Raw genomic sequence first — 27,285 nt, forward strand, 5'->3', positions numbered from 1 at the left:
TTGAGGCTAATACTGAGCACAGTACCTGGTAGACAATAAATAGCCTTTACTTGAATAGAAGCATCTGGGTTGTTTGTTTGATTTTTCAATCTTTCAATTGAATGTGGCTACGGAATCTTATTATTTTAAAACAAGCTAAAAGACTAAATCAGGTGAGAGAAATGACTCACCGTGTACAAAACGATGACCCAAGATCCAGGCATTGAGTCTCAGGCCAGCCAATGGAGCTGCTGGCAGGGGAGCCTGTATTTCAGGCCTTTCCTTGGAGTGGGAAAAGGGAAGGAAAGGCCACGCCCACTGAGAACTGCAGGATCCAAATGACATGATGTGCGCAGTCAGCTCCTAACAGTGCTAGCAGTTGGGTTACTATGTCATTGTCACCTGAATCCAAGGGAAACAGTCAACAGAGCATATAAAACCGCAACACTTTGTCTCTCCCTCTCTGAATGTCACATACAGCTCATTCTTATTGGGATAAGGATCTTCTAAATTGATGAAGGGCTCATAAGATATAAGAATCACAGTGAAGAAACAAGTATATCTTTAAAATAATGATACTAATAAAACTTTGCAATAAAGAATATTCAGGAAGCAAGAAGGATTAGTGTTATAGAGATAAAAATTTAATGTAATGTATGTGGTCATGGTTGCAGATACATATTTGGTGCTTTACTTATCAAGAGGTATGATTCACATAGTTCATAAAATATTAGATACAAATTCAGATAAACACAGTTGTTCTGGATTAAATGCTTACAGGATAGGACTGACAAAAGAGCTTTCGAATCTTTCATTTCGACTCTATTTCCTGGGCTGTGTCACCTGAAGGAGAGGTGAGAGTTATATTACAGTTCTCCAAAATATTGAAATGGTATGACAGGAAAATTTAAAAACAGAATTTTGGGCAAAAATTATCCAGAGAGTTTATCTCCAAAGGGGTATTTAAAAAATCATTTCCATTCTTTTTGCCTGGAATCTTAGCCTCTAAGTAAGGAGTTAAAACCTTTAACTCTACTAATTACCACATCACTGTGGTGATTCCCACCTCTTAATCACTTATTCTTCCTGAGGGAGAAGACAAAGGAATAAGGGCGTGGGGTGGGAAGGAAAAGTGTATCAAGTAGAGAACGTGCGATGTGCAAGAGATTTATAATCCTTTAATAATGTCGAAAAGTTGATTTGTAGTGTCTGTACTAGCAGAACAAAACAAGACCAAAACAGGATATTTAGTAACACACAGTAAAGTAGTGATAATGCTCCTAAGATATTTGGCTTGCAATGTTAGTTGCATGTGAGTTTCCATTCAAAGCCACTAATGCCTACTCCTTTGGGAGAGTGGACCTTTTCAGTCCCCAGTATGGTTCTGCTGGGAAAACTCTTTCCTTGTGTGGAGTTGCTCTGACTCTCTGAGTGAATACTGTGTTTAACATAAGCAGCAGGTGCTAAATCCTTCTTTTAAGCATCTCGGGCAAAGGAATTATTAAATGCATGTATTTCAGAATATAATGGAGAGACTAGAAAATCAGAGAAGTCTAATGGCAAGTCAGTCAGGTGAGACTGTGCGGCACCAAGACCTCATGTCCAGAACTTAGGCAGAGTTGCCTGGCCCTTGGGCTTAGACACCTGGGTATAGAAAGGGAGTTCTCCACTCTACATTCTGGCACATTCAAGTCCAATGGGGAAAGCAGATCCTCTACATTGGGTTGTTTGCTAGTTTGTATTCTCTATTCAAGGCTCTCTACGATGCTAAATTGAAGTTCCTAATCTAACTGCATGATGAGTTAAGAAATGCTTTCCTGCAATTCTCGAAAATGATAGCAAAAAGCAGACTGGATATTCAATAACTGTGAACTGCTCTTAAACGTTTCTTAAACGAGTGGGTTTAATTTGGAGGTTTTGAGCACGTAACTCTTTCCCAAATTTCTTCTTCCCTTTGTCCCCTTCCTTCTCACGACTCCTAAGCCTACTAAATCCCTAGCGAAAAAGAGGGAAATGGCCCACTAACGTGAGTGATTTCAAGCATAAAAATCACTTCTATGACCTGTAACTAGTCTTTCAAGTGATTCTCAAATGATCACAGTGTTTAGGAAATTGATAACTCTGCAAAGGCATGGCAAGTAACACTTGGTTTATTAATGGAACTGTTTATTAGTTTATTAACTGAATTATCAATGCTAAGGTTCTTAAATGCATTTTGGGGAGACCAATCATTCTTTAGAAAATAGATAATAATGCCATCCTATCAAAATGTTGTGTAATAAAATACATCTATTGCATTATAAAATGGAGCTAAAATGATTTCTTTTGCCATGTTTCTCTCTAGGTTTACTAAAAATGGAATCCGCTTAAAGCATGATGTGTACAGCACTGATCAGGAGTGGAGAAGTATGGAGGGCAGGCCACATAGTATCTCCATCCACTTGACCTTCCATTTGAAAGCAAAGCTATTGAAATGCCTCTCTACGTGAATACAAGTTCCACCTCAGGTTACACATGAGACCTTTCCTAACTGTGTCTCAGTCTTTTAAGTGACAATTGTAAATGAATTCAAACAGATGCATATGGATTTAACCTCTGTTGTGTGCAAGAACAGGCTCCAAGTCCTTTCGATGATTCCAAAGCCGCCCATGTAGAGCATGAAGGTACATGTGATGAAGAATTGGCTGTGAGCAGGGAGTAGTACGCCCACTTCAAAGTGAGGACAAGTTTACATCACATTAAAGGACAGGAGTCAGTTCGTAATCAAACATTTGTAATTTGGGGATTGTCTATTTCCTAAGGTAGCTATCTGGGAGAAAGAGAATGTGTGTGTGTGTGTGTGTGTGTGTGTGTGTGTGTGTGTGTGTGTGTGTGGAGAAGAGTACTCGAAAGTCAATAAAATGTCGCTTTGTCCTGGTTTAATTTAGCTTTTAATCTGACTTCAAATCTAAACTTTATTTAAAGTCAGGCATAACAATTTAGGTTGTGGGCCATTTCCTGTGCTAATCATATGTTTCTCCGAGAATGAGAAGCATCTATTCCTGTTCCCGTTGATCACAATTGAGTTCTACCACCTCTGTACATACCAGACCCACCTTCAAATGCAGTTACATTTTCACAAGGGAAATGCAAGCCCTACAGGGCTCCTATTAAACCTCCTATTTTCCCAGACAAGTTACTGCTGGGAAAGTGTGGGAAGAGAGGGAAGGAGGCAAGAGAGTGATTAACAGACACTTCACCTTTTTCTTTCCCCTGGAAAGGCCATTGCAGTTTTTCTAATTCCTCGAAATTAGAAGAATGTATTTTCTTTGTTATTATGGAAACTAGTAGCACGCTGCCCCCACCCCCTAAGATTTCAAATAAATTTTCTAAGGCAATTTTCATACTTCGCTGTGTTTACCAGGGTATGTCCTTTTAGTGTAATCATTTTGTATGGTGAAGACTGTGCTCTGTAGGTGCATGTGAACAGACTTCCTGCTCCTCACTGGAAGGCATTCTTCATGGGCCCTGCTCTGTTGGGTAGCTTCCCACCCATTCAGTTTATGAAAAGGGAAAGGTTCGTTTTCCTTCCCACTGACCAATTAACCCACTTAGACGGCTGCGCCACGAGAACAGTCAATTTGGGGGTTCACTACAGCAACACGCTAGGTGAGGGCTGCACGTCTGAGTTAGTCATCCGGGCATTTTCAAAAGTGTGGGTAGTTCTAGCAACCTGACTGAAATGGTTGTGTTTTTAACTGAAAATGTTTTGGTAGACGTGGTGGTGATTGTACAATTTCCCTTGATGTAATGAACTATTCAATGATATGATATGTAAAGTATGTGTCAATAAAACTGTTGAAGCATAATAATAAAATTTTTAAAAGATTCAGCAAAAGCCTATAAAACAAAAACAAAACAGCATATTTTTTAAAAAGATAATGTTTTGGCATGTAAGGGGTAAAAAACCTCACCTACTGTTCTTGAGTTCTTCAAAGTTCTAGCTGCATTGGAAAGTAGAAACAAAACAAAACGCACTGCCATTGATTTGACTGGGGCTCCCCAGGACCCTACAGGACAGGGTAGAGCGCCGCAGGGGGTTGCGGGGACCAACCACCAGACTCCGACACCAGCAGAGCTCCCAGAGTCAGCTAAGGGCATTACCACGGATGCACGGCAAAGAGGACCCATGCTGAAGGTGGTGGTGCCCCGAAGTTCGAGTAGGCATGCGCTGGGACTTTAACTCTGAGTTGCTTGTCAATCAAGCACAAATTGATCAGAGGAGAACTGCGCCTTCCATGCACCATGATGCTCTGGGTCTCGCACCGCTGCTGCTTGGTGACGAGTGTCTTAGAGCGGGCAGTCCTCACCAAGGTGCGTGCATTCTCACCACACTAGCGCCTGTTGGCGGCTGATGAGTCACTCCAGCCTGCTTACAGATCATGCAGTGACGAGTATTCGGGGGGGGGGGGGGGGGAGCAGATTGTTCTTTGAAATTAGTAAAAATAAAAACAGCAGGAGGAAGCCAACCCACAGTCCAGTGTTAGCCTAAAGAATGGAGTGACCCCGGGACCTCACTGTGAGTGATCCGGGGACTCCCTGACTCCCCGGCTCTAAATAGGTGACACTAGCAAAGGAAGACAAAAGGGGAGGGGCAGAGGAAACGAAGGTGCAATGCATTCTTGTACTTTAGCGCTTCAGAATCCTACTAAACCTTTAAAAATATTCGCTCGTGTTTGAATCAACTCAATAGCTTAATCTTGATCATCTCCATACATGGTTTCATTAGACTCTTGTTAGTACTAAATTATGCAGATTATTGCATATTCAATTCTATTAAAATGTAGGCTTAAAAATCCTCTACCAAGACATAATAATGAAGTGCAGAATTAATGCTTTAAAGTACGAAAATGACCATCTGTCACCTTATCAACTGACTATATGTGAGGCGTCTTAGGGGTATGAATGTGCACTTCCACTGTAAATACAACTCACTCATGCAGAAAGCAAAGTTGTGAGGGCAAATGGGGGTGCTGACAAACCACGCCATTCGGCAACGCAGGGTGCTTTGCAACTCGGCCTCCCTCAGGAAGTTTCTGAGGGTGGTCATGTTAACTCTTCCACAGCCAACCTGTTGTCCTGAGGGTAGTAACCTTTTGCTAAATAAATCCATGGTATCACAGGATCCTTAGACATTATTTTTCAGTGTACAAACCTGTTGATTTTGGGGTGGGGACCCCCTGCCATGCACAGCAAGTTTTCCTTTATGCAGCTGAGGCTGGAATTTTGTACTCACATGGATTCAAAATAATTTGAAAATGGAAACTTTTTTGCTTAGGTGATAGATATATTTATAAAATAGTCCAATGTTAAATCCAGGTCCCTGATTTTATTGATTTAATTTAGTAACCTTGTTAGGGATAAAGGAGGTATGTGTAATGCAGTTTGTCTTTAGCTTGATTTCATGTAAATGCATTATATCTGTGGTCACATCTCCCATTTATAACCTCTAGCTGACATAAAGATACTTTGAGGGGAACATCAGTACTCTGTGTAATATACTTTTGAAAACCAAATATTTCAAGGGGAACAATTTAAAGAGATGATTTCCATCCACCCCTCATGAGAATTAAAGAAATTAGCTAGGATAATTAATTACTCCTAACCTTAGTTTTTCCACATCTGTTTACTCCTTCCAGTCCAATTTAGGTGGCGATCCATAACCCAAGTCAAATTGGCCCATATTCAGTAATATCATATTCTTGCTTTTTATTTCCTTGATTTATGATTCTGCCAACAACAAGCTGAGTAGAGCTTAATTTAAAATGGGATGAGTGAGTACTGGGAAAGGAGCGCATTTGGACAATAGCTACCCATTTAAACAATGTGTGCTGAATGAGGAAGGAATGCTCCCTGGGAATGTCCCTATTGGAGTACCTTGGAGCAAAGCTGCTATGGGATGATACAGTGGTTACTCAAAATTGCAGGTTACTAATAAAGAACGAACTTTCAGGATAATTTTCAGAGCCCTACTAAATTGCTTTGATAAATTCCTGATAAAACTCAGAGCGCACAAAGCGAGGCAGGGAATCCTTTTCCATCAGGGCATGGATTCTTTTCTGGGCCAGGTCAAAGCTGCTCAGAGAAGGCTGAATCAGGTTCTTCATAGTGACGTCCTTCGTGAAGTGGTCAATATTAACCTGTTGACCAGAGAACAGGGTCAGGGAGTGAGCCCGAGTCACAGGAAAAGGGAACAGCACTTCTTACCAATGAAACAAACGAGGAAAGTTATCATACAAAGGAAGAAACATCATTTCTATCTTACAGGAAATGGGGTAATCAGAAATACTGATGTTCTAATATTTGCATAATGCAGATTAAGATTCACTTCATGTTTAGACTTCATGTCGGACTCTCACCATTAGCTATTTCATGTATACTTCATTTAGTCCTCAAAGTCCAAAGCGTGATTTTTCCCATTACAGCCTGGTTGACTGATTGATTTCGATAGAAGTCAAAAAGTTGATGAAAATTCTTTTATCTTTTGATTACACTTACCATGAACTCTTTGAAATTCCTAGCGCGTCAGCCCACTGCCTACCTTACCTACACATGTGAAAACAGGCTGCAAGGGGCCAAGTGGCAGGTCCACAAAAAACTAGTGTGAGGCAGATCTGAGGTTATAATAACAAGCAAACAAATAAAACAAAACTCACTGTCACAGAGTCAATGCTGAGTCACGGCGACCCTAAAGGACAGGGTAGAACTGTCTCTGTGAGTCTCCAAGATTGTAATTCTACTTTTGAATGATCAGATTATTATTCTTCCCATTACAGTATAAAAATGCTTTTCCCCTTACTGACATTAAATCTGAGACTGAGCTAGGCAGGAAGCCTGACTTAAAGTGGCTGAAATAATAAAAATTGTTCCTGTAGCTCCTGCTTTTACTTTATCTAAAGTGGGGCAATGCATTTGGGGTTCTCTGACATAGTAGCCAACAGCTTATACAAGCTGCTTCCCCTGTCACTGGTCTCCTCCAACTCCAGGGAGTCATTTTGGGATATCCTTTTTTGCTTCCTAAGGCAGGAACACACCATAGGTTATTTTTAAACACGGTCAAGTGAAACTTATAATGTGAAAATTATCTATGTATTAAAATCCACATGGCCGTTTCTTCTTCGGTTTGTTTGCTGGCTTGCTTGTCTTTAACCTGATCTCCAGTTCTCACAAGCGCATCTCTGGATCATCTCCTGATACTACAGCGCTAAAGCAAATGCTCTGAGAAGGAACATACATACAGGTGACTGTTTGCTTGAGGAGATTTGTTAAGTAGGTCAGCCTGCTACTTATCTAAATGGAATAATAAACATTTAGATAAAAAATGAAGACTTTGAGATTTTTTAAGCATTAAACATTTTTGAAATGTGCCACAGGTACACATGCACACACATGAGATGTTCATCATTAAGGGTTACAGAGCTTTAGCTGGACACTTGCTCCTACATCTAGGAAGGTCAGGAGCTAGCATAACCATATCCATTCTTCGCACAAATGTTTATGGAATTCTTATTCTATAGAAGAAGTAGAATTCACATGCTCTGTGAAGCTCACCTCAAGCTTATTAGTCTACATTATCTTGGGCTGCCTTCTTTGGGGTGTTATGTATATTATTGTATCCCTACATTAGCAGAAAGCATGCATAATGAGGGCCAAGGTTATCTAAATAAGAGCCCATACATCCTTGTGATTGGTGGGGAAAGGAAGTATCATTTATTATTTTAGCAACCCAGTCAGCCAGATTTTTCATTACTTTGCACACTGTTTTAATGTCACATACTTTCATGATAACCCCCAATGTTTTAAGATGGAATCGTGAAACACTGTTTTCCTAAAGCAATGCACGCTCTGTGATTTGCAATGTTTACACAAATCCTAGGATTCTATGTAAAAAACTAGGTTGGTAGGAAAGTTGGATGGAAGCAGGGAGTTTAGTTGAAGAGAGGGCATTTGGATATAATTTAACACTAAATTAATATCTTTGTTAATATATACAAGTAGAGAGAGATTCCATGCAAGATGGCCCAGCACAACAGACAGCCAAAGTAAGAAAGCACTAACATATGTACAATGAGGTGAGAGACTGAAGAGTAGAAAGACGGATCTGTCATGTATTGTCATAATTCATGCCCACAGCAAGATTAAATCCAGTTCCCAAATCCAAATCCTTTGATTCCCCCACTTTGCTCCATAGTTCTCTACGCATTCATACACCTAACCTCTATTGTCTTAGCCATGGACGTAGTATATCCGTTTATATTAAGGTATATAATTTGTTCATCTGCTCAAAACATATTTACTTTTATATAGAAAGTTGAGCGAAGAATAAAATAGGAAATGTTGGCACTCTATAGCTTGTGTGGGAGAGAAGAAAGAAGTCTTTCCATATCAAACTGTCTGAAGTAATTTGCTACATATCCATATGACTACTCAGCTCACTTTTGTGCTTGATTCCAAACTTTGAAAAATTCTAATATTTGGAATGGATCAAAGGGTATAATGTAGACTTAGAATGACCTGGTCTGCTCATGAAGTAGAGGTCTTGCTCTGGTCATCTTGAATTCACTTGAAAAGTGAACATGGAGGAGGTGTACCAATAAAGAGAGAGGCTGAACTTGGGCATGTTTTGTGGTTGCTCATTAATCTAATCCACAGGGACAGGGGTGAAGGAAAAGGATCTGGATTGGATGGTCTGAAGTGCAGGCAGGTGTTTGGCCTCTTGAGTCTACAGCTGCTACCCGTTCATCTAGCTTGAATGGTGAGGAATGAATGGACCAGAACACTAAAAAATGAAGAGAAATGTGTTTGATACCAGCAACGGTTATAACTTGCTGCAATTTGATGGTTCACTCTGGACTGGACTTTGCTTATGGATGCAGATGCTTAAAGTTCCAACCAGACTGGAAAATTCTGAAGACCCAAGAATGAGTATCTCCTCCACACTATTGATTCAATAGGGATGAGCAATTTAAACATTGGTTGTCAAAAGTGAAAAATGACAAAAGCATGTTGTGGCTGGCTTAACTACTTTTGTCAGTGGGTAATAACAAATGTGAGGGCTTAAGGAAAGGTCCTGATGGAACAGATCCTTCTTTCTTTGATGGATCTGGAAAAGAGAGGGTAGGAAAGATGCTAATAGGATTATATGATTCAGTTTTGAGTGCTGGTTATTAAAAGGGTTAACTGTGATTAGAAAAACTGTAATTGTAGAAACTATACCTGAAAGAGTGGACATAGGAAGAAGCAATTCTGGACTGGATATTGTGACCGAACCTAAACTCTTTCAAAGGTTTGCTATGTTGATACCATGTAAAGTTCAGGTCAAAGGAACTATCTTCTCTCAATTATATCAAATCAGAGATCAGGAAAGGTAAAGCCAAGATAAATTTTTGGAGAAACTGAGCCAATCAGATGAACACTTGCCGAAGACCTAAATGACTGGTACATAAGCAGCCCTCGCCTTGGGAGTCTTTGCCCTACTGATGGACTAATTGTTGATAACAGGTAAAATTGTTTTTGGACAGGTAAAATTATTGGGAAGGGAGAGTAGATTCTTAAGCTTAGAAAAGCCATAGGGTGGCCCTTGGAACAGTGAAATACTCAATAACGGCTCCTCTAGTAGTAGTCTATGTAGCTCCCAATACTAACTGGGCGGGGTTGTGCAAATAAGTTGCCTGTGACCAACCAAGGGAATTAGATGGTTTGCAAATAATACAAATAGGGTACGCTGCACCTTTGTTGGGACAGGTCGAAGCAAACAAGGTATATGGGCCCTAATGCAGAGGTTGGCCAGTTTTGCTACTCAGCTAGACTTAAAATGAGATGTCCTAGAAGTAGAAAGGGGGACATTATGACAACTAAGGAAAGGTAAGTAAGAGGCAGGAGTGGAACGTGTCTTTTGGACCTGGAGTCCCTGTGCTCAGAGACAGAGAGAGAAGGAGAGTTTTAACCATTGCAGTGGAGGGTCTGATCAAAGAACCAAGGGTGAGAGACAGACTTGTCTATGGTACAGCTGGAAAGGAGCTGTCCAGATGACAGAATTTCATGCTGAATATTCTTGAACCTGAATTGTAACATGTTACTTCCCCAGTAAACCTCACAATTGGGGGTGGGGGGAGACACATCAAATATACAAGATCAAACAATCAACATTTACCCTCAAGGATAGGGGTGGAGGGGCAGGGTAGGGCTTCTAGATTAATGCAAATGAAAAAATATAAATGGAAATAATGAGAATGTTGATGCGTTATGAAAAGTGTAACCAATGTTGCTGAGCAATATACATATCATAAAATGGGAGTCTAATTTGCTGAGTAAATTTTACCAAAAATGAAATAATGTAATATAAAAGAGCAGAGAAAAAGAGTTCAAAGGGATTCAATAATTCATCCAAGATAACACAAAAGGTATTATTATGACTAGTGATTACATGCTACTCAAGGGAGGCACAAATAACTGGAATTGGTCTCCACATGATTCAAGTTTATCTCTGCTTGACCATATTGCTCATTTTTGACCCTAGTAGGGGCTTACTAAGGATGGCTAGAAAGGACTTAGTAAGGACGGTTCCTTACTAATAGGAGCACCTTAAATGCCAAACTCAGCCCTGTGCCTCAGAGATAAATCCTTGCTGGGAAGTGGTTGAGCCCTTGTTCACCACCTATATCTTAGGACCAACCTCTTTAGGAGCTTCAGTTTGGATGAATTCTTCATAAATTTTCTTTGCCTTCTCAGCCATCTTGGCAGGGGATTTGATCTTCTTGTAATCCTCACAGGCAATCCAGAACTCAAGATTTTCCTCACTGAACTCAGACTTCAGGAAGCTTTTGAAGCTGGTAAGTCCATCTGCAGATAAAGATAATATATGGGGGTAAATGTGTGCATGCACGTGCATATTGATTTAACGAACATTTATGTTCCATTTTCAGGAGCCCTGGTGGATTAATGGTTACACTTGGGGCTGCTAACTGCAAGCTTGGCATTTTGAAACCACCAGCTGCCCTTAGGGAGAAAGAAGGGGTGTTCTGTTCCCATAACCAGTTAGTCTCTGAACTCACAGGAGCAGTTCTACCCCTGTCCTACAAGGTCGCTGTGAGTCAGCATCAACTCAATGGCAGGGAGTTTGGTTTGGTTTATTTTCCAGTAGAAGGAGCCCTGGTGGCATATTGGGTTAATACACTGGACTGCTAACCATAAGGTAAGCAATGTCAACCTGCTCCATAGGAGAAAGACGAGGTTTTCTATTTCCATAAAGATTTATGGTCTCAAAAACCCATAGGAGCAGTTCTACTCTGTCCTACAGGATAACAAAGAGCCCGAATTGTCTGGATGGCAGTGAGTTTGGTTTGGGGAATATTGTATTATAGAATAGCCTGCCTCAGCTTATTTTCTCCATATTTCAGTCACTTATGTAATAATCCTGCAATCTCAACTCATGAATACATAGTATATATTTAGAAGTGGCTGGTATTAATATCCATTTTATAAATCAGGCCAGGCAGGATAAGTAGCTTGCCTATTAGTAACTAGCTGTTAAGTATCAATGCCAAGTTTCAAATCCAAATAGTTGGACTTGAAAATTCCATGCACCTATTAATTACGCTACATGATTTCTCTTTAACTGCATGGCTCAACTTCTTGAAACAGAAATTGTCCAATAACAGCTGCCTGCTTCCTTCTGTACTTAGATGGAAAATTAAAACACAATGCAAGGTCAAAACAAGTGATATTAGTGAGAAAATGGAAAAGGGCTTATCAATGCTAGCCTATACACAGTTTTAGTTATTTCACATATGAATTTCTTTATGCCTTCATCTGGATCAGTAGTTCTCCACCTTTCTGATGCCATGACCCTTTACTACAGTTCCTCGTGTTGTGGTGACCTCCAACCATTAAACTATTTTTGTTGCTACTTCATAACTGTAATTGTGCTACTGTTATGAATCCTAATGTAAACATCTGATAGGCAAGATGTATTTTCATTGTTACAAACTGAACACAATTAAAGCGCAGTGATTAGTCATAAAAACAACATGCAATTATAATTCACAAAGTGTCATTGTACCTCCTATACTGCTGCTTTCAACACAGTAGCTGCTTTTAACACAGTAGCTGCTTTCAACACAGTAGCTGTTTTCTACACAGTAGCTGCTCTCTACTCTGTAGCTGCTGTCTACACATGTGTAGCTAGTCTGCGTAAGTTCATTATGGTGCCAATCCTGTCACCCACATATTTTATATAATTGAATTAATACAATAGATAATAATCACAATACAATTATAACTATGGCAATTCTGCTTGTAGAGTGTGATTGCTCATGTAGAATAGATTTTAGCTTCTAGTTCAAAGATATCTCTGTGTATATATCCACTACAAATATATACTTACACACCTGTAGATATACTACACTATTCCTGGGACTAATCCTTTTTGTCTTTTGTTATCTTTCCTACCTGTCTGTCCAAATGGCAGATGAGTGAAAGGTATGCTGAGGACATAGGAAGGTGTTGAAAAGAAATAATGAAAAATCAATTCTTAATCTCCAATATTAATTTCATCCTCTATAAACTCGGACTACACATACTAGAGATTTGAGGTGAGGTTATCTATAGAGAATTGTAAGTCAAAATTTCAGCAAATGTGTGTGTCTAGGGAGAGAATCCATATGCAATAATAATTAAGAGAAGTAAATTTTTTAACGGGAAAGAAAACATTCTGGCTTCCTACAGGCTGGGCCAAAGCACCCGCAGAAGGTAGCACTGCCTCTCATCAGTAGTTCAGAGTCCCATTTTCTTCTAAATTGTCCCTTTTAAGAAACATTTTAGAAAACCATTAGTTCTGCTTAGGGAACATACTCATGTTTCAAAGTAATCCCTTTTGATCTAATTTTCCCTTCCCATTTGAGGTAGTTAGCTTATTGTGCCAACCTGGCTGATAAAAACATGTGGGATTAATTGAAAGGCGGAGAGATAAATGGCTCCGCGAGTCTCACCTTTCTTGACTCTTGCTCTTTGATCATCAGACCAGTGTGAGGCTGCCTTGTTTGTTCTGTGCTTGTTCTGTGCCCCAATTTGCAAGCTGAACTACCTGTGGGACACCTAACCCAAGAACATAATTTGAGGTTCCTTCAAGACCTGCTTCACCACACAATTGGAATTTACATATCTTGAGCTGGGGACTGTCAGACCCTCTCATCTGGCTGACTGTCGGTGACCTGCTTGCTGTTTGCTGCCTACACACGAATAGCCTGAATTGCTCTACAGAGGACTATCCGGCGGCCCTCAAGACTCGAAGGAGTGCCAGTGTCTCACAACTCTCACGAGAGTGAGTTACACTGAGCCACTTGTATTACTTTATAATTTAATCAACTGTTTATTTTTATGTTACATATCTATCTGTATAAATATGTATATAATATATATAATTATTAGCAATGTGGTTTTGTCTCTCTAGAGGACCCTGTCTAACACACCATTGAATCTTTGCCCCCTCTCTTTATCGACTCTAAATTTTCATTCAAGGGACTCAGTGTCCATTTACACAACAAGCACACAATTTTTATGATGCTCAAACTGGAGATACAATAGGATTCCCCCCTCTTTTTTTAATTTACCATATACACACACACACACACACACACACACACATGCATGCATTTACAGACTCCATGACCTTCACAGTCCCTTCAATCTATTAAACGTGGAAGAAAACTCGTGGCTCATGTAATCATGACCCTGCTTTAGAATCATCAGAGATTTCAGAGCCCCAGACAAGGCACTTTATATTTCAATCTTCTCCTCCTATCATTATTCTCAAACTAGTTCCTATTGTTCGGTATCTAATAATACATTTAGGAGCAATGAGAGGTATGGTAAACATTTTTTGTCTAGAGACTTCACTGAAGGAGTGATTGTAAGACATTTGATAACTTGTACCTGGATAAAATCAAGTGTATTTTTCCCTCTCTAGGCCCTTATTGCTTACATACCAAGGTAAGTGAACCATCATGGCTGCTACGGTTATAAATGCATATATACACAGGTTTACTCCAAACAAAATGTTTTTAAACATGTCCCTTGATAAGTGGATGGTTGCAGATTAGTTCTCTCAGGAACACGCTTGTCTTAATCTCAGAGGGTGCCTTGGAAAACAACAACAAAAAGTCCAATCAAAATAGTGACTTCCAAAAAAAAAAAAATAGTGACTTCCAAGAGGATCTGCTGGCCAATTAGATTCAAGATAGAGAGGTCAGCTCCGAAGGATATGGTGACTGGTTCGGGGTCTCAAGGAGATAAACTTGACAAAGTTTCTCAAAGCGCACATGAAAATCAGGGGAGATTATGAGATGGCGCTCAGAAACTTGGTAACTGTATGGGTGCGGAAAAGGACAGAAAACTTTTGCCGAGCAGTTTTTCCCATCACAGCAATGCACCTGCTCATTCTTCAAGGGGAGCGGGGACTGCACTAGGAGAATCCCATGGGGAAACCTTACTCCATCCACCCTACAGCCCTGCTCTTGCCCCTACTGACAGCTCCTCCCCATGTCCAAACTGCCCTTTGACATGTAATCAAAGAGTGCCTAATTGGGGGGGGGGGTGGCAGGGTTAGAGATGGAAACATGACCTTCAGGAGTGTATAGACCTAGAGAGGGAATATGTTGAGAAGCAACAGCTTTGCATGTTGATATATTTTGATATTTTTATTTTGCAAAAGTTTCTAAGATCTTACAGTAAAACTTTTTGACTTAAACTCATACACCCAGCACTACTTGTCATTATTTAGTGACAAAGAAATAGGCAGACATGCCAAAGGGAGAACTAAGACTTAGTTCTCTGGTCATGGTTGAAGCTCTTTACTGTTTCGTGTCAGACATTTTTTGTCAAATAGAAAATGTCCCGGGCACTTCTAGCTGCCAGGAAATGACAGCAGGGATGCAGTGTTAGGAGCTTCCCGGCAATCTGGTCTGAGGCTGTGGAGGAAAAACTGATCTCACAGAGAGTGTTCTGCATACGGTCGTACACAATAGCCTCAGGTCTGCACACCTGTCAGACACTCGGAATCACGCACGGAGCATCGTTATCTTTGAAATGCAGGGATAAAATCTGAGCCCACCCAACACTGGCATTCACGATGTGAGGTCACACACAGGCCAAGGCTGCCCAACCACGGGAACATGTACAAAGTGTCCAAGGAAGCAGCTTTGTGAAGCACATTCCAGCTCAGCGAGTTCGTTTCCTGTTTTCACCACTCATTGGACTCCACGACATAATCCCACGGGTTTGTGTCCATTTGCAGACGTTAAACCCAGACTGAAGTATCAGATATTGGCTTCATGGTGTGTGGGGGATATTAAAGCTCACCCTACTCTTACCAGGCTTCTGAGGATTCTCTGGAAGCTTGCTTACTGGGACTTTGAACTACCACTCCCCCACGCAGCCTCTGATGGCCTATTGGAGACTTGCCGTGGGATTCCTGTAACCCCTGAGGACGTCCATTTGAGTGGCAGTCAAGCAGAGTCCAAGTCAACATGCTACTGCGTAAGCACATGCATGTCATACATGCCTATACTATCATTAGTCCTGTCTACTCCACACCCTTGTAGAGTTCCTGGCTGGCACACATCTCCAATAATTGCTCCATTTTTTCCAGCTCAGTCTGCACAGAGCCCAAGAAAGTCTCACAGAACATCTCCTCAGGCATCTATTATTGGGGAAGCTAATGCTCACTCCCCAAGTCTCTGGTCCTAATCAAATGCTCTGGAATACGGCCCCGCATTTCAATCCCAGAGTTAGTCCCAGTGATTGATATAGTTTTCGACATCCATGTGAAATAGAGTTGGCAACCCTATCTGAGAACAAAATAAAACCACCTGCAAAATCATTGCACAAATAAACATAGCGCCAGGCATTGTGTTAGTCTGGGTGGACTAGGGAAACAGATCCATAGACAGTCATATGTGTATAAGAAAGAGCTTTACATACAAGAGCAGTTGAATATTGAAAAAACATCCCAGCCCAGTCCAGATCAAGTCTGTAAGTCTGATATTAGCCCATATGTTGGATATCAGTCTATAAAGTCCTCTTCAGACTCACGAAACACATGCAATGATGCCAAATGCAGGAAGATCACAGGCCAGTGGACGGGAAGTTTTGTGGGTCCAGTGCTGTTGTAAGCATCTCAATGCTGGCAGGGGTCTCTGCATGACTTTTCCAGCTCAGGGCACTAGCTTAGTTCCATGTGTCTTGTCAGTTTCAATTTCTCCAAGGACGTGAGCAGAGAGAGTGTGTCTCCCGCCTGGAGGGAGGAATACAGGAGTACCCAGAATCCTCAGGAGAAGGCTATGCCCAAACAGAGTACTCATTGGTTATGACCTGATTGACAGGCTAGACTCCACCCCTTCACTCTAAATCCTCATCAAGGTAAAATAGTGAGTACAGGTATACTTTGGAGATAATTAAAGATTTTGTTCCAGATTGCTTCCATTAAGCAAATGCTGCTATAGAGTGAGTCACACCTTTGGGGGCTCATAATAAACATCAAAGTTCTGTTTGTATTGTACTGCTGTCTACTATGTGTACAATAGTATTACAAAAAGGTCTGAAATAGAGGGAAAGCATTTTCCCCTGAGCCACGAAACTGAAGAACACAAGCCAGACACCTGTTTCCTTGACTGAAAAAAACATGGAGTGTTATTGTACTGGCTTCATACATTATTATAATAATCAAAGAAACTAATACAGGAAAAGTTCTTATAATAGTACCTGATATATCCACCCAAAAAAACAACACTGCCATCAAATCAAACTCATATCCCTAGAGAGGGCTTCTGAGACTCTACATTTTTATGAGAGAGGACAGTCTCATCTTTTTCCTACAGAGCTGCTGGTGGTTTTGAACCGCTGGCCTTGTGGCTAACACAGTATTGACACATTCAAATTGTGGTGTTGGTGAGGATTATTAGATACACCATGGACTGCCACAGGAAAGAACACATCTGTCCTGGAGGAAGTGTAGCCATAAAATGTCCTTTACAGGTGATAAAACTCAACTCAAACTCGGGAAGAGGATTCAATTCATTAAACCATATCTACATAGGGTTTCCAAGACAGTAAATCTTTATGGAAGCAGATAGTCTATCTTTCTCCCATGCACCAGTGTGGGGATTTGAACTGTAGACTTTTTTGGTAGCAGCCCAATGCTTACCTCTCAACACTGCCAGGCTCTTTAACCAGGGTATAGTATAGACTTTTAATCAAATACTAATCTAGGTGTTGCTGTGAAGGTTGTTGTGTAGATATGTTTACTAGTTACAATCAACTGACTTCAAGTAAAGGAGATTAGCCTTTATAATGTGAATGGACCTCGTTTCCTCCGTTGAAGGTTTTATGAGCAAAATGCAAAATCATAAAATAGACGAGGTTTAGTAATCAGTGAAAACTGCAACACTGTATCCCTTAGTCACCATTCAAGCCTGGAACTGAATTCACCCTGAATTTTAACTTTCAGCCAAAGAATAGGCAGTGAACAATAATGGATAAGTGAACAAGAATCTATACGATGATGTTTTCTCTACACCAAAAGGACAGCCTTTGTCCAGAGATAATGTTCATAAGGTAGGAAGGCATAGGAAAAAAGGATGAATGGAAAGAGAAACAGGGAGGAAGTGGAAAGGGCTTTTATGTTGTGGTGATTATAACCCATGTCATGAAACAATATTTGCATGAATTATCAAATGCAAAACTAATTTGCTCTGTAAACTTTCACCCTAATCACAATAAAAGCGTCATCTCCTGTCAGGTTTCCAGCCTATTCACTACTCTACATTCCCCACAATCACATGAACCAATTCCTTAATATTAATAAACAAACAAACAAAAGAAAATCTCCATCCCACTGTCTCTGTTTTTCTAGACGACCCTGATAAGGACATCAAAGAAAGCGGATGATTAAAAAATTTTAAATTAGGAATGATGAAAAGAACAGAAACCATGTCATTTATAGAGAGAGAGAAAGATGGAGTTGAAGCTAATTGTTTATTTCATAGAGATTGAGTATTGATTTTATTTTCACTCAAGAGAAATTTAAAAATTGCATTTAAGGAATGCTTGGGGAATTACATCAACTGTGGAGTCAATGTCCTACATTAGCCTCAGAGAATACCAAATGTTTCTTATAAATCAATAAAGATGCCTCTCCTCAAGGTTCAGTAGGCTAATTTATTAAAACAAGAAAGCATTGTGAAATTTCAAATGCATATTTCTCAAGCATACAAACACATATCTTTCCTAATGATGTGTTTTGCAATTATTAAAACAAATGTTGCATACTTTCTGATTATGATCATTAATTTTCGGAAGTAACACCTTATAAAGTTGCTACCATTCTTAAAGTTTGACTTACAGTCATTCCTGATGCAGGGCTTTGAAGGAATAAGTTAGATGGTGTTTCTTCAAGACAAATGGTGGTGGGGTAGAATAATTAGAGCTAGCATGTCATTTCACAAATTCCTCTCCAGCAACTAAGTCAATGGAATAGAGACAAAGTGGGAAAAGAGATTAAAAAAGCAGGAGAGAGCATCAAAGACAAGCAGAGACAGAGCTGTGGAGACAGGAGAGACAGAGGTAGACAAGACCAAAGAAACAAAGACAGAGACGGAGAGGCTGCCTCACTGGTGGCTTCTTCGAGCCAGCTTCCCCTGCTGTGGTGCATGGCTCTCTAGTTTCTCTGGATTGCTCTATTCTTATCATAAGTTTTCTTTTTCACTTGACCTAGTTTGAATGGATAGATGCCCCTTTCAAATAATTTTAACTACAAAAGCTATGAAATGCTTTCCTTTTATTGCTTTGGAGAAATTAATTATTCATGTACTGAGAATTTTATTTTCTTAATCATAAATATGTGGACCTTAATGTTTTATATATAGTTTGAGGTCTGAGATTCTTAGGGTAATAGATCTACATATATATAAAGATATGTGGTATATATATATGTAGATCTATTACCCTAAGAATCTCAGACCTCAAATTATGCCAAGGTAATCAGACCTTAAATTAATGTTTTATATATAATTTGAGGTCTGAGATTCTTAGGGTAATAGATCTACATATATATTCAGATATGTGATATATATTGGAAAGATATGTGTTATACATATATGATATATATGTAGATCTATTACCCTAAGAATCTCAGACCTCAAATTATGCCATGGTAATATTCTATTTTCAAGCAGAAAGACTGGTTCCTAAACAATGTTAAGATTTTTAACATTAGCAGCCTTTGATTCATACATCAATTTTTTTATCCTAATAGCTCTCTATCCTATAGAAACCTGAAAAATATGAACATGTTGCTCTAAGGATGAATGGGACTGAAAAGCATTGTAAATGGTCATATAAATATTTACCCTTCTCCTTAATGGTTTTAAAAACTTAGAAGTAGTTCTGGTAACACTCAGTTTTATTGACAATAGCAAAAAATGTCTGCGGCTTTACAACTTATCAGTGTTACCTCTCAGATAGCTACTGTTCCAAAAATAGTGAATCTCTAAATATAAACCAAGCTGACTGCTATCCAATCAGTTCTGCCTCACAGTGATCTTATAGGACAGGGCTGAACATCCCTGTGGGTCTCTGAGACTGTAACTCTGTACAGGCACAGAAAGCTCATCTCCCTCCAGAGGAGCAGTTGGTGGTTTTGCCACAGTGCCCTTGAGGTTAGCATCCCAATTCGTAACAACTCCACCACCAGAGCCTACGACTTACTAAACAGTCAAGATGTGTGTGTGTGTGTGTGTGTGTTTCTACATCCAGGAATCAAAGGAATTAATTCATCCCTCATGAATTTGGTAAATATTTATAGAATGCTTTGATGTGTAATGGCAGGGTACCCATACAGATTAAACAAGCACAGGACATTAGAAGGCAATAAAAACATGAGAAAATTGTGAATTTGACGTCACAAATATAAGAAGCTTTCATAAGAATCATAAGATTCTATCATATGTAGGCAGAAACTTGCCACATATGTTGTACAAAAACAAAATATTCATTTGAAATTCAACATACATTCCTTGTTTTCTACTCTGTGCTTAATAATTATGATGGCCCTGTGAGAAATATTTTCATATGCTCATTTTTTTTTTTTTGCTAAGTATCTAACTACATTGCACAGGCTCAGTCTTGTTCTTAGGGTGGTGGAGTTTGGGCTGTTGAGTCATTTCCAACTCCCCGTGGCCCCACAACCGAAGGAAACACAGCTGGTCCTGTGTCATCCTCACAATTGTCCTCAAGTCTGAGCCCATCGATGCAGCCACTGTGCCCAAGGTCTTCCTCTGTTTGGCTGCCCCTGCTCCTTTCCTGAGCACGATGTCCTTCTCTGGTGATGAAGAAGCATGACCTGAGTTGCACATTTTAAACGGAATAGTGCTTGTAAAGTGAATTACTCAACAAACACGTGCTTCGTCTGGACTGAGCACATCCTGTTGTGGGATGATCCAGACGCAAAAGACGAAATCCTCTGTCAAAAGAGCTTAGGAATCTGTAATAGGAGGAAGATGACTTTGAGACGAATACAAGGTAGAGACTATCAAGAGCCTAAAAGTGTGCAGATAGATGGCGCTGGAAGTATAGAGGGCGAATGAATCATTCTGGCGAGTGAAGGAGCGCTGGACATGTAGCATTTAGATGAGCCTTTATGGCAGAGGGAGTCTTTTGACACAGAGATATATGTGAGTACAAGTTATCCCAGCCAAAGGGATTAACATGTAGCAATCCAATAGAGAGCAGAAAAGATTTCAATTTGACTTCAGGCAGTAACCTGCGGTTATCATTGAAGAATCCTGACCATTAGAGATGTGAAATTTATTCTTTAGGTCCCTGGGAATCATTAAGGATTTGGGATAAAGAGAGAGGCAGGCAGGGCTCACTAGTTCAGAGAAGAGCTCTGTGCTGGTGAGCACGTGTCATACCCGGCATGGAGATGTAGATGGCATGCTTCCAGGGAAGGAAACCGAGGCAGCAGCGGCAAGAGCAGGCTGTGTCTGGTCTCAAGAGCAACCCTTAACCGTTTGACACAGGATTCCAGCTCACCTTTCACTGCTCTTTTACTACCACATCGAGTCTTTCTCAACCTGGTCTGCGGTGAAGCCAGAAAAGCAATGTCCCTATTGCACTGATGAGAAAAAGAAGAAGCACATTGATGAAGCTACTTGCTCCGGGTCCGGCAAGTAGGGAAGACCTTTGGGAAGTTGGAAGGCCGTAGGCCACCAGATCTTCCGATTCTTCCACAGTAGTGTGTCCCCTCTTCTCATGAGCGGCACACCCACATTCTCTTCACCCCTGAGCTAATCGGGCTTCGACAATTTGAAGCCACATCGAAGGATGAGAAGAAAGACACATGGAGGAAAACAGCGTGGGTGGGGTGGGGGGTCTCAGCTCCTGCCCGACTCAGTCATTTCCAATGCATGGGGGCTCTCTTGTTACTGGGTGTCACTGAGTGGATTTTCAACTCTTAACGACCTCGTGTGACAGAGAAGAACCGCCCTGTAGCACGTTCCAGGCTGTAATAGTTACAGGACCCGATCACCAGGTCTTTCTCCCATGGAGTGTCTAGCTGGGTTTGAACCGGCAACCTTTCGATAAGCAGCGGAGCATTGAACTGTTTCACCACCGTGCTCTTCATGTGGTAGAAGGAGGCGTGATGGCTCCTACTTCTCAATCAGAGAGAGGGTGGACTCACAGTTACTCTGCAGGAGCTTGTCCAGGGAATCCCGCCACTGCAGGGCCTCTTCCGGCGAGGGTCTGCATGAAGAGGATGACAAGAAAAGGGTGAAAGCGTCAGTAGGAAGCTAAGCACATTTAAGAACAACGAGTCGACCCTGCTTTTCTGAGATGGAAAGGATACCAATGCTGCATCCTCCTTAGACTCGGAGGCTGTTCTTTGGGCCGTGTTCTTTCGAACAATCAGGTTTGATGATTGATTGGAATGGGTGGGTTTGCTGTTAATGCACTATGATTGGGTCTCTTGGAGACAGGGTCGACTCAATGGCAGGGAGAGCTGTATTGTACATCTTCATTATTTTTTTTGAATAATTTGACTAAGTCTGTCCCTCTTTGAATGGTGGCCTAGTGGTCATGAGTTAGGTTGTTAACCTCAAGGTCAGCAGTCAGAAACCACCAGCCAGGTCCGTGGGAGATAGAGGAGGCCTTCTACTCCCATAAAGAGTTAGTGTTCCAGTCTCAAAAATACACAAGGACAGTACTGCCCTGTCCCATAGGGTCTCTGGGAGTCAAGATTGCCAATGAGTTTTACCCAGGGACTGAACTTTTGTCCTCTACCTCACCGACTCTCAACACTGGATGTTGGATGGCTCGTCCACCCCCAAGCAATCACATTAAGCCTACTGGAAGATAGTTTGTGTAACACCGCTGCCACACACTGTGAATGAATGTGCTCATAACACACTTAAATTAAAGGGGGAAAAGTGAATTTGTATTCAATTGATTAGGACAGGAAACTGTGTTTATAAAGATTTCGTCTTTCTGAGAAGAAAGATGGGTAATATATTGCAATACAAACATTGAACACAAATGTTCTGGATGCTGACTCAAAAGGAGAAGGAAATAGCGAGCTTATAATTTCCCCCTAGGCTGCCTTTATTTAAACATTTATACACGCAGAAACCCTGCAGCTACTTTGCTGTAAGTACCAATTTTTCTCTCACAGCAGGGCTGTGACAAGTGGAGCTGGGCTTGTCTGGAGGGAAAATGGCTGATTGTGCTCGGTTGGGCTCACCCTGTTTAAACTCGTCTATTAGGAGGTGAATTTCTCACTGTCCATTGAAAACAGACTAACATGGCCTTTATTAATATATGAAGGGCAGTGGAGGTGTTTTTGCTACTTGGAAATTTCCTTACCTCTTGCTCATGTAAGATCCCAGCAGCCCCGGCAGCAATGCTGCTGCTGGTGGGTGAAAATTACTCTGGAGCTTTTAGCTATGCCGATTAGCAACTGAGGCTGATAAGACACGTTGCTAATTCTACTCTTGATTTTGTAGGCCCAGGCACAGCCTCATCTTTAGTAATATAAGTAGTGTAAGAGCAAACCAAAAAACCAACCTCACTGCCATTAAGCGATGCCAATGCACAGCGACTCCTGCAGGACAGGGTAGAAGTGGCCCTGTGAATTTCTGAGCCTGTCACCCTGGATGGCTGCCGATTTCCAACTGCAGCCCAAGAAATCACCACCATGCCACCAGCAGGGTTTTAGACTGAAGTATTGTGACTAATTCCTTCTCTCAGCACCTTCAATGGGCTGCAGTGACATCGCCAGGCCTTCCTTCCAAGGGTATTATAGGTGGTGTGGAAATGCCAAGCTTTTGCTCAGGGGTCCAGTGCATTAACCCTTTGCACCACACACGATTTCTTATTTGAAAATGAATGAACGACTTTCTCTCTCTTTTGTATAAGCTCACTGCCATCGAGTTGATGCCGACTCATTGCAACGCTATAGAACAGGGCAGAACTGCCCATGAGGTTTTGAGACTGTAATCCTTCATGGGAGTAGAAAGCCCAGTGTTTCTCCCACAAGGTTGCTGGTGGTTTTGAACTACCCACCTTGAGACTTGCAGCCCAACAAGTAATCACTCTGCCCTTGGGCTCGTCTTTTTGCATAAAGGAATACTGAAAGGAGAAATGCCCTGTGTTCAGGTTCATTTTATTCCTAACCAGAAAAGGCTTTGTGTTTTAGATGTCAGTAGCCTTGGCCATTTCATGTGGTCTCGTACTGAGATCTCTTCTTGGGTCCATATGACTGTGTATCTACATTTTGAGAAGTAGGCTTTACACATCTTAAATTCTTCACAACATTACGTTAAATATTTTCCATAAAGGAGACACCCACCAAGTCCCCAGTCTACATCGACAGAAGTGGCAGGACATTAAATTCTTGCATAACGAGAAAAGTAAAGCGGTTTAGAGCCAAGGGAGAGGCTGGGTTTGCTCGCGCTTTCAGATTTTATAACAGTTCTCGTGAAATGAAGCACCTTCCTGCTCGCTTACCTTTTCTGCCCGATTGGCATGAAGGAATACAGGAAGAGGAAATGACACGAGCAGGCGTGCCAGGCCTAACTGTGTTACCGCGTCTAATCCGTCCCAAATGGTCTCATTAGAACCAGACTGATGGTCAACCTCCACGGCACAGCACCGCTGAGATTAAATTCCCGCAAAGGACATGTGCAGAGCCCGCTCCGGGGTGAAATTAACCCAGATTGATTCAAGGACACAGTCAAGCCGGACACTCTCTCCCCAGCATGAGGCCCAGTGTTCTGATTACCAGTTGAGAAGCTAACACGGGTTCATGCTGTCCTGGTTCTCAGAATTTGCCAGCCTGCAGTAAGCCTGACTTCTTTGGAAAGAGGCTAGATGCAAATCTAAATGACCCCTACACATCCTGGCTTGCAAGGTCATCACTGGCCCCAGCGGGTGGCTGTGGCATCTATGTGTGGGTGTGGTGGGAGACAGCAAGGCCGGGATGAAAGACAACATGAATGCTGAACAGAGATGATTAACTCCAAGTTGTACGGAGGCCCGTGGAAATGCCATCTGGTCCAGGAAGTGGCCTTCGCAGCTGAAAGCACTCTTTCCCTTTGCTACTCGGGAGTCGCCGTTATTCCCCGAATCGCTCACGTGGTGCCAATCCTACCATTAGCCGCGATGCCAGTGTGTCCTTCACACAGAGCGCTTGGCAATCGATTTATGAAGCATGCTTCATGCGTTAATCGACCCTGCAGTGAATGCACTCAACCTAGAGGCAGATCATCAACGGCTCCGCTCAACTAGAGCAGTGGTTCCGCTGGAACGGGCCACTGAAGCTTTGAAAGCAGATTCCTATACAGGATCCTGGATTAGGGGCTATACCGCAAAAGCTTTAAATTCCCAGGGGGTTGCAGAACAATTTTTCCCCTGTAAAGGGGGCAGAAGGTCAAGTAAGTTTGGGACCCTATGACCTAGAGTTCTCCTGGTTGGTGAAAGCCAATGTAACCCCAAACTTGGACACCAGTGGCCATTCCCATGAACCGTTCTCATAGCTGTTGGCAACTCTGTCGCTTACCATTGGTTATCATGGTATTTTTTTTAACTTCTCTAAGTACCAAGTGTTTGCTTTGTTGCTGCTGTTGGTTTGCTTTTGTTTTATCTTCTTCTTATTGTTATTGGTTTGTTTTTCTTTCGCTACAAAGAAATGTTGCCTCTCGTTTATGTGAGACGTGTATGTGTTGATTTTAATAAAGACACACAGAACCTAGGATGCAAGTCCTTCCATGCCTTCCCTGTTTACAAGAAAGTAAAAACTCAAGGTATGTATTGACATTTATAAAAAGTCCCTGGAGGGGCAATGATTAAGCACTAGGCTGCTAGGGAAAACCTGTCTGTCCGGGCCCCTCCAGGGAGCCCACAGGAGAGAGAGCTGATGACCTGCTGCCTTAAAGGTGGCCTCCCAGGTTGTGACATCCTCCAGAAGTCCCACGGGAGCAGCTTTGTTCTGTCACATGGGTCCCTATGAACCACACGGAGTCATGGCAGACACTGGTAGCAGCTCCAGCCACACTTGCAAGGACCAGGAAGAGTGTAGATGGTGCAAATAGTTAGACTAGGCTGCTAGTCACGAGTCTGGAGGATTGAGTTCTCCCAGAGGCACCCAGGAAGAAAGCCATGGCACCTCCTTCTGAAAAAAATCAGCCATTGCAAACCCGATGGGCCGCAGCTCTACTCAGACAAGTCAGATTTGCCGGCGAGCGCTGCTGAACGTGTCCACGCATCCTGGTTCTCTCCACGATCTTCACGGTGTGCATAACCCAGCAAGAAGCATGTCTATGTGAAAACTGTTCCCCACTGTGCACAGGCTTTGAGCTCGTTACAGGTGAGGCTAGCATGCCAACGGCACAAGGCCACAATGAGATGGAAATAAAAGTCAGCTACTGGAGCAGGAAGAAAATGAATATCTGGTAAACAGAAACAAACTATAAAGATATCGTTCTAATCTGTGATAACAGCCTTCACATCTTAGAAATACATGGCTTCACAATTCATCTATTTTTCCTCTTGAAAACCTCCAGCAGACCCTTCTGAGATGCAGCCAGAGAGAGGGGAGGCAAAAGTAAAAGTAGGAGCAGCTAGAGAAAAGAGAATGTGGGAGGGATGTAGCATAGTAGAAGTCTGGGAAAGGGCTCTTGAGCAGAGTCAGAGTGTCGACAGGTCTGACAATGGGGACACTGCCATGGGTGGTGGTTCCAGGTAGTTGCCCCGGAGTGGATTCCAACTCACAGTAATCCCAGGGGTCATTGTTTTTGAAACTGTTTTATGGATATGTGATTTATATACCATACAATTCAATTGTTTAAATATATGAAAAATTTGTGCAACCATCACCCCAATCAATTTGAGAACATTTTATTCATTCGTGTACCTATTATTATGAGCTCTCCATTACTCCCCAACCTCCCCTGCCAGAACCCTAAGAAATTATTCCTCTAATTCCTGTCTTTATAGATTCACGCATCCTGGATTTCATATAAAAAAAATCCCCCCCCCCCAAAATCCCAACAATAACAAAAGTGAAACACAGAAAAACATCAACTCAGGAGAAAGAAAAAGACAACAGAAATTAGAACAAATTTAAAATGAGTCATAGGGAAAAACAAATAATAATAATATATTAAAATTTAACATAAATATATCTATAGTAATCCATTTTCCAATGCACTCTGTCTGAAGGCAAGACTGTTCACATTCCCTGGTCAATGGTGTGAGAGTATTTAATGAAGTCTTAGTTTCTGTGGGCACTCTGCAAACAGATTTTGGCCTTTCACTATTATCCGTAGCCCTCTGAAAACCAGTGCTCACAATGTGAGCACTAATACAATTTCCTCCTCTAATCTTGGATTTTATTATGTACAATCCTTGGATCACATGGACTAGTGTGCTCCTTCCATATGAACTTAGCTTATACCTCACTTAGATGGCTGTTAGCTTTAAGACCGGAGTGGAGAATCTTTTTTTGGGGGGGGGAAGGGGGGAAGGCAGGGGGACCAAGGGCTAATTGGATATTTATCACAACACAATTATCAACTTAAAATTAGCCTGCTATATTTGACCAAACTTAATTAACTCACTCCTTAGGTGATGGCTGGAACTGCTTTTCTTTGGTGAGGAATGTGATTACATATATTTAAACAATTGAATTGTATGGTAATAAAAATCACATATGGTATA

The 27,285-nt window shown here is 41.4% G+C and overlaps 1 protein-coding gene across 1 annotated transcript in view; it reads right to left on the reverse strand.

Annotated features, from left to right (window-relative positions):
- Positions 1-617: 617 nt before the first annotated feature.
- The window catches only part of RGS5 (regulator of G protein signaling 5), a 63,339-nt gene continuing 36,671 nt past the window's right edge, over positions 618-27,285 (reverse strand). The window contains exons 3-5 of the mRNA XM_075564228.1: positions 21,755-21,816; positions 10,694-10,860; positions 618-6,158 (exon numbers count right to left, since the gene is read on the reverse strand). Of these exons, the coding sequence (XP_075420343.1) occupies positions 5,991-6,158; positions 10,694-10,860; positions 21,755-21,816 (397 nt within the window). The 3' untranslated portion in view covers positions 618-5,990. The remainder of the gene's footprint in view (positions 6,159-10,693; positions 10,861-21,754; positions 21,817-27,285) is intronic.

Source organism: Tenrec ecaudatus, chromosome 1, assembly GCF_050624435.1.
Source record: "Tenrec ecaudatus isolate mTenEca1 chromosome 1, mTenEca1.hap1, whole genome shotgun sequence".
In the NCBI taxonomy this organism is placed as follows: Eukaryota; Metazoa; Chordata; class Mammalia; order Afrosoricida; family Tenrecidae; genus Tenrec; species Tenrec ecaudatus.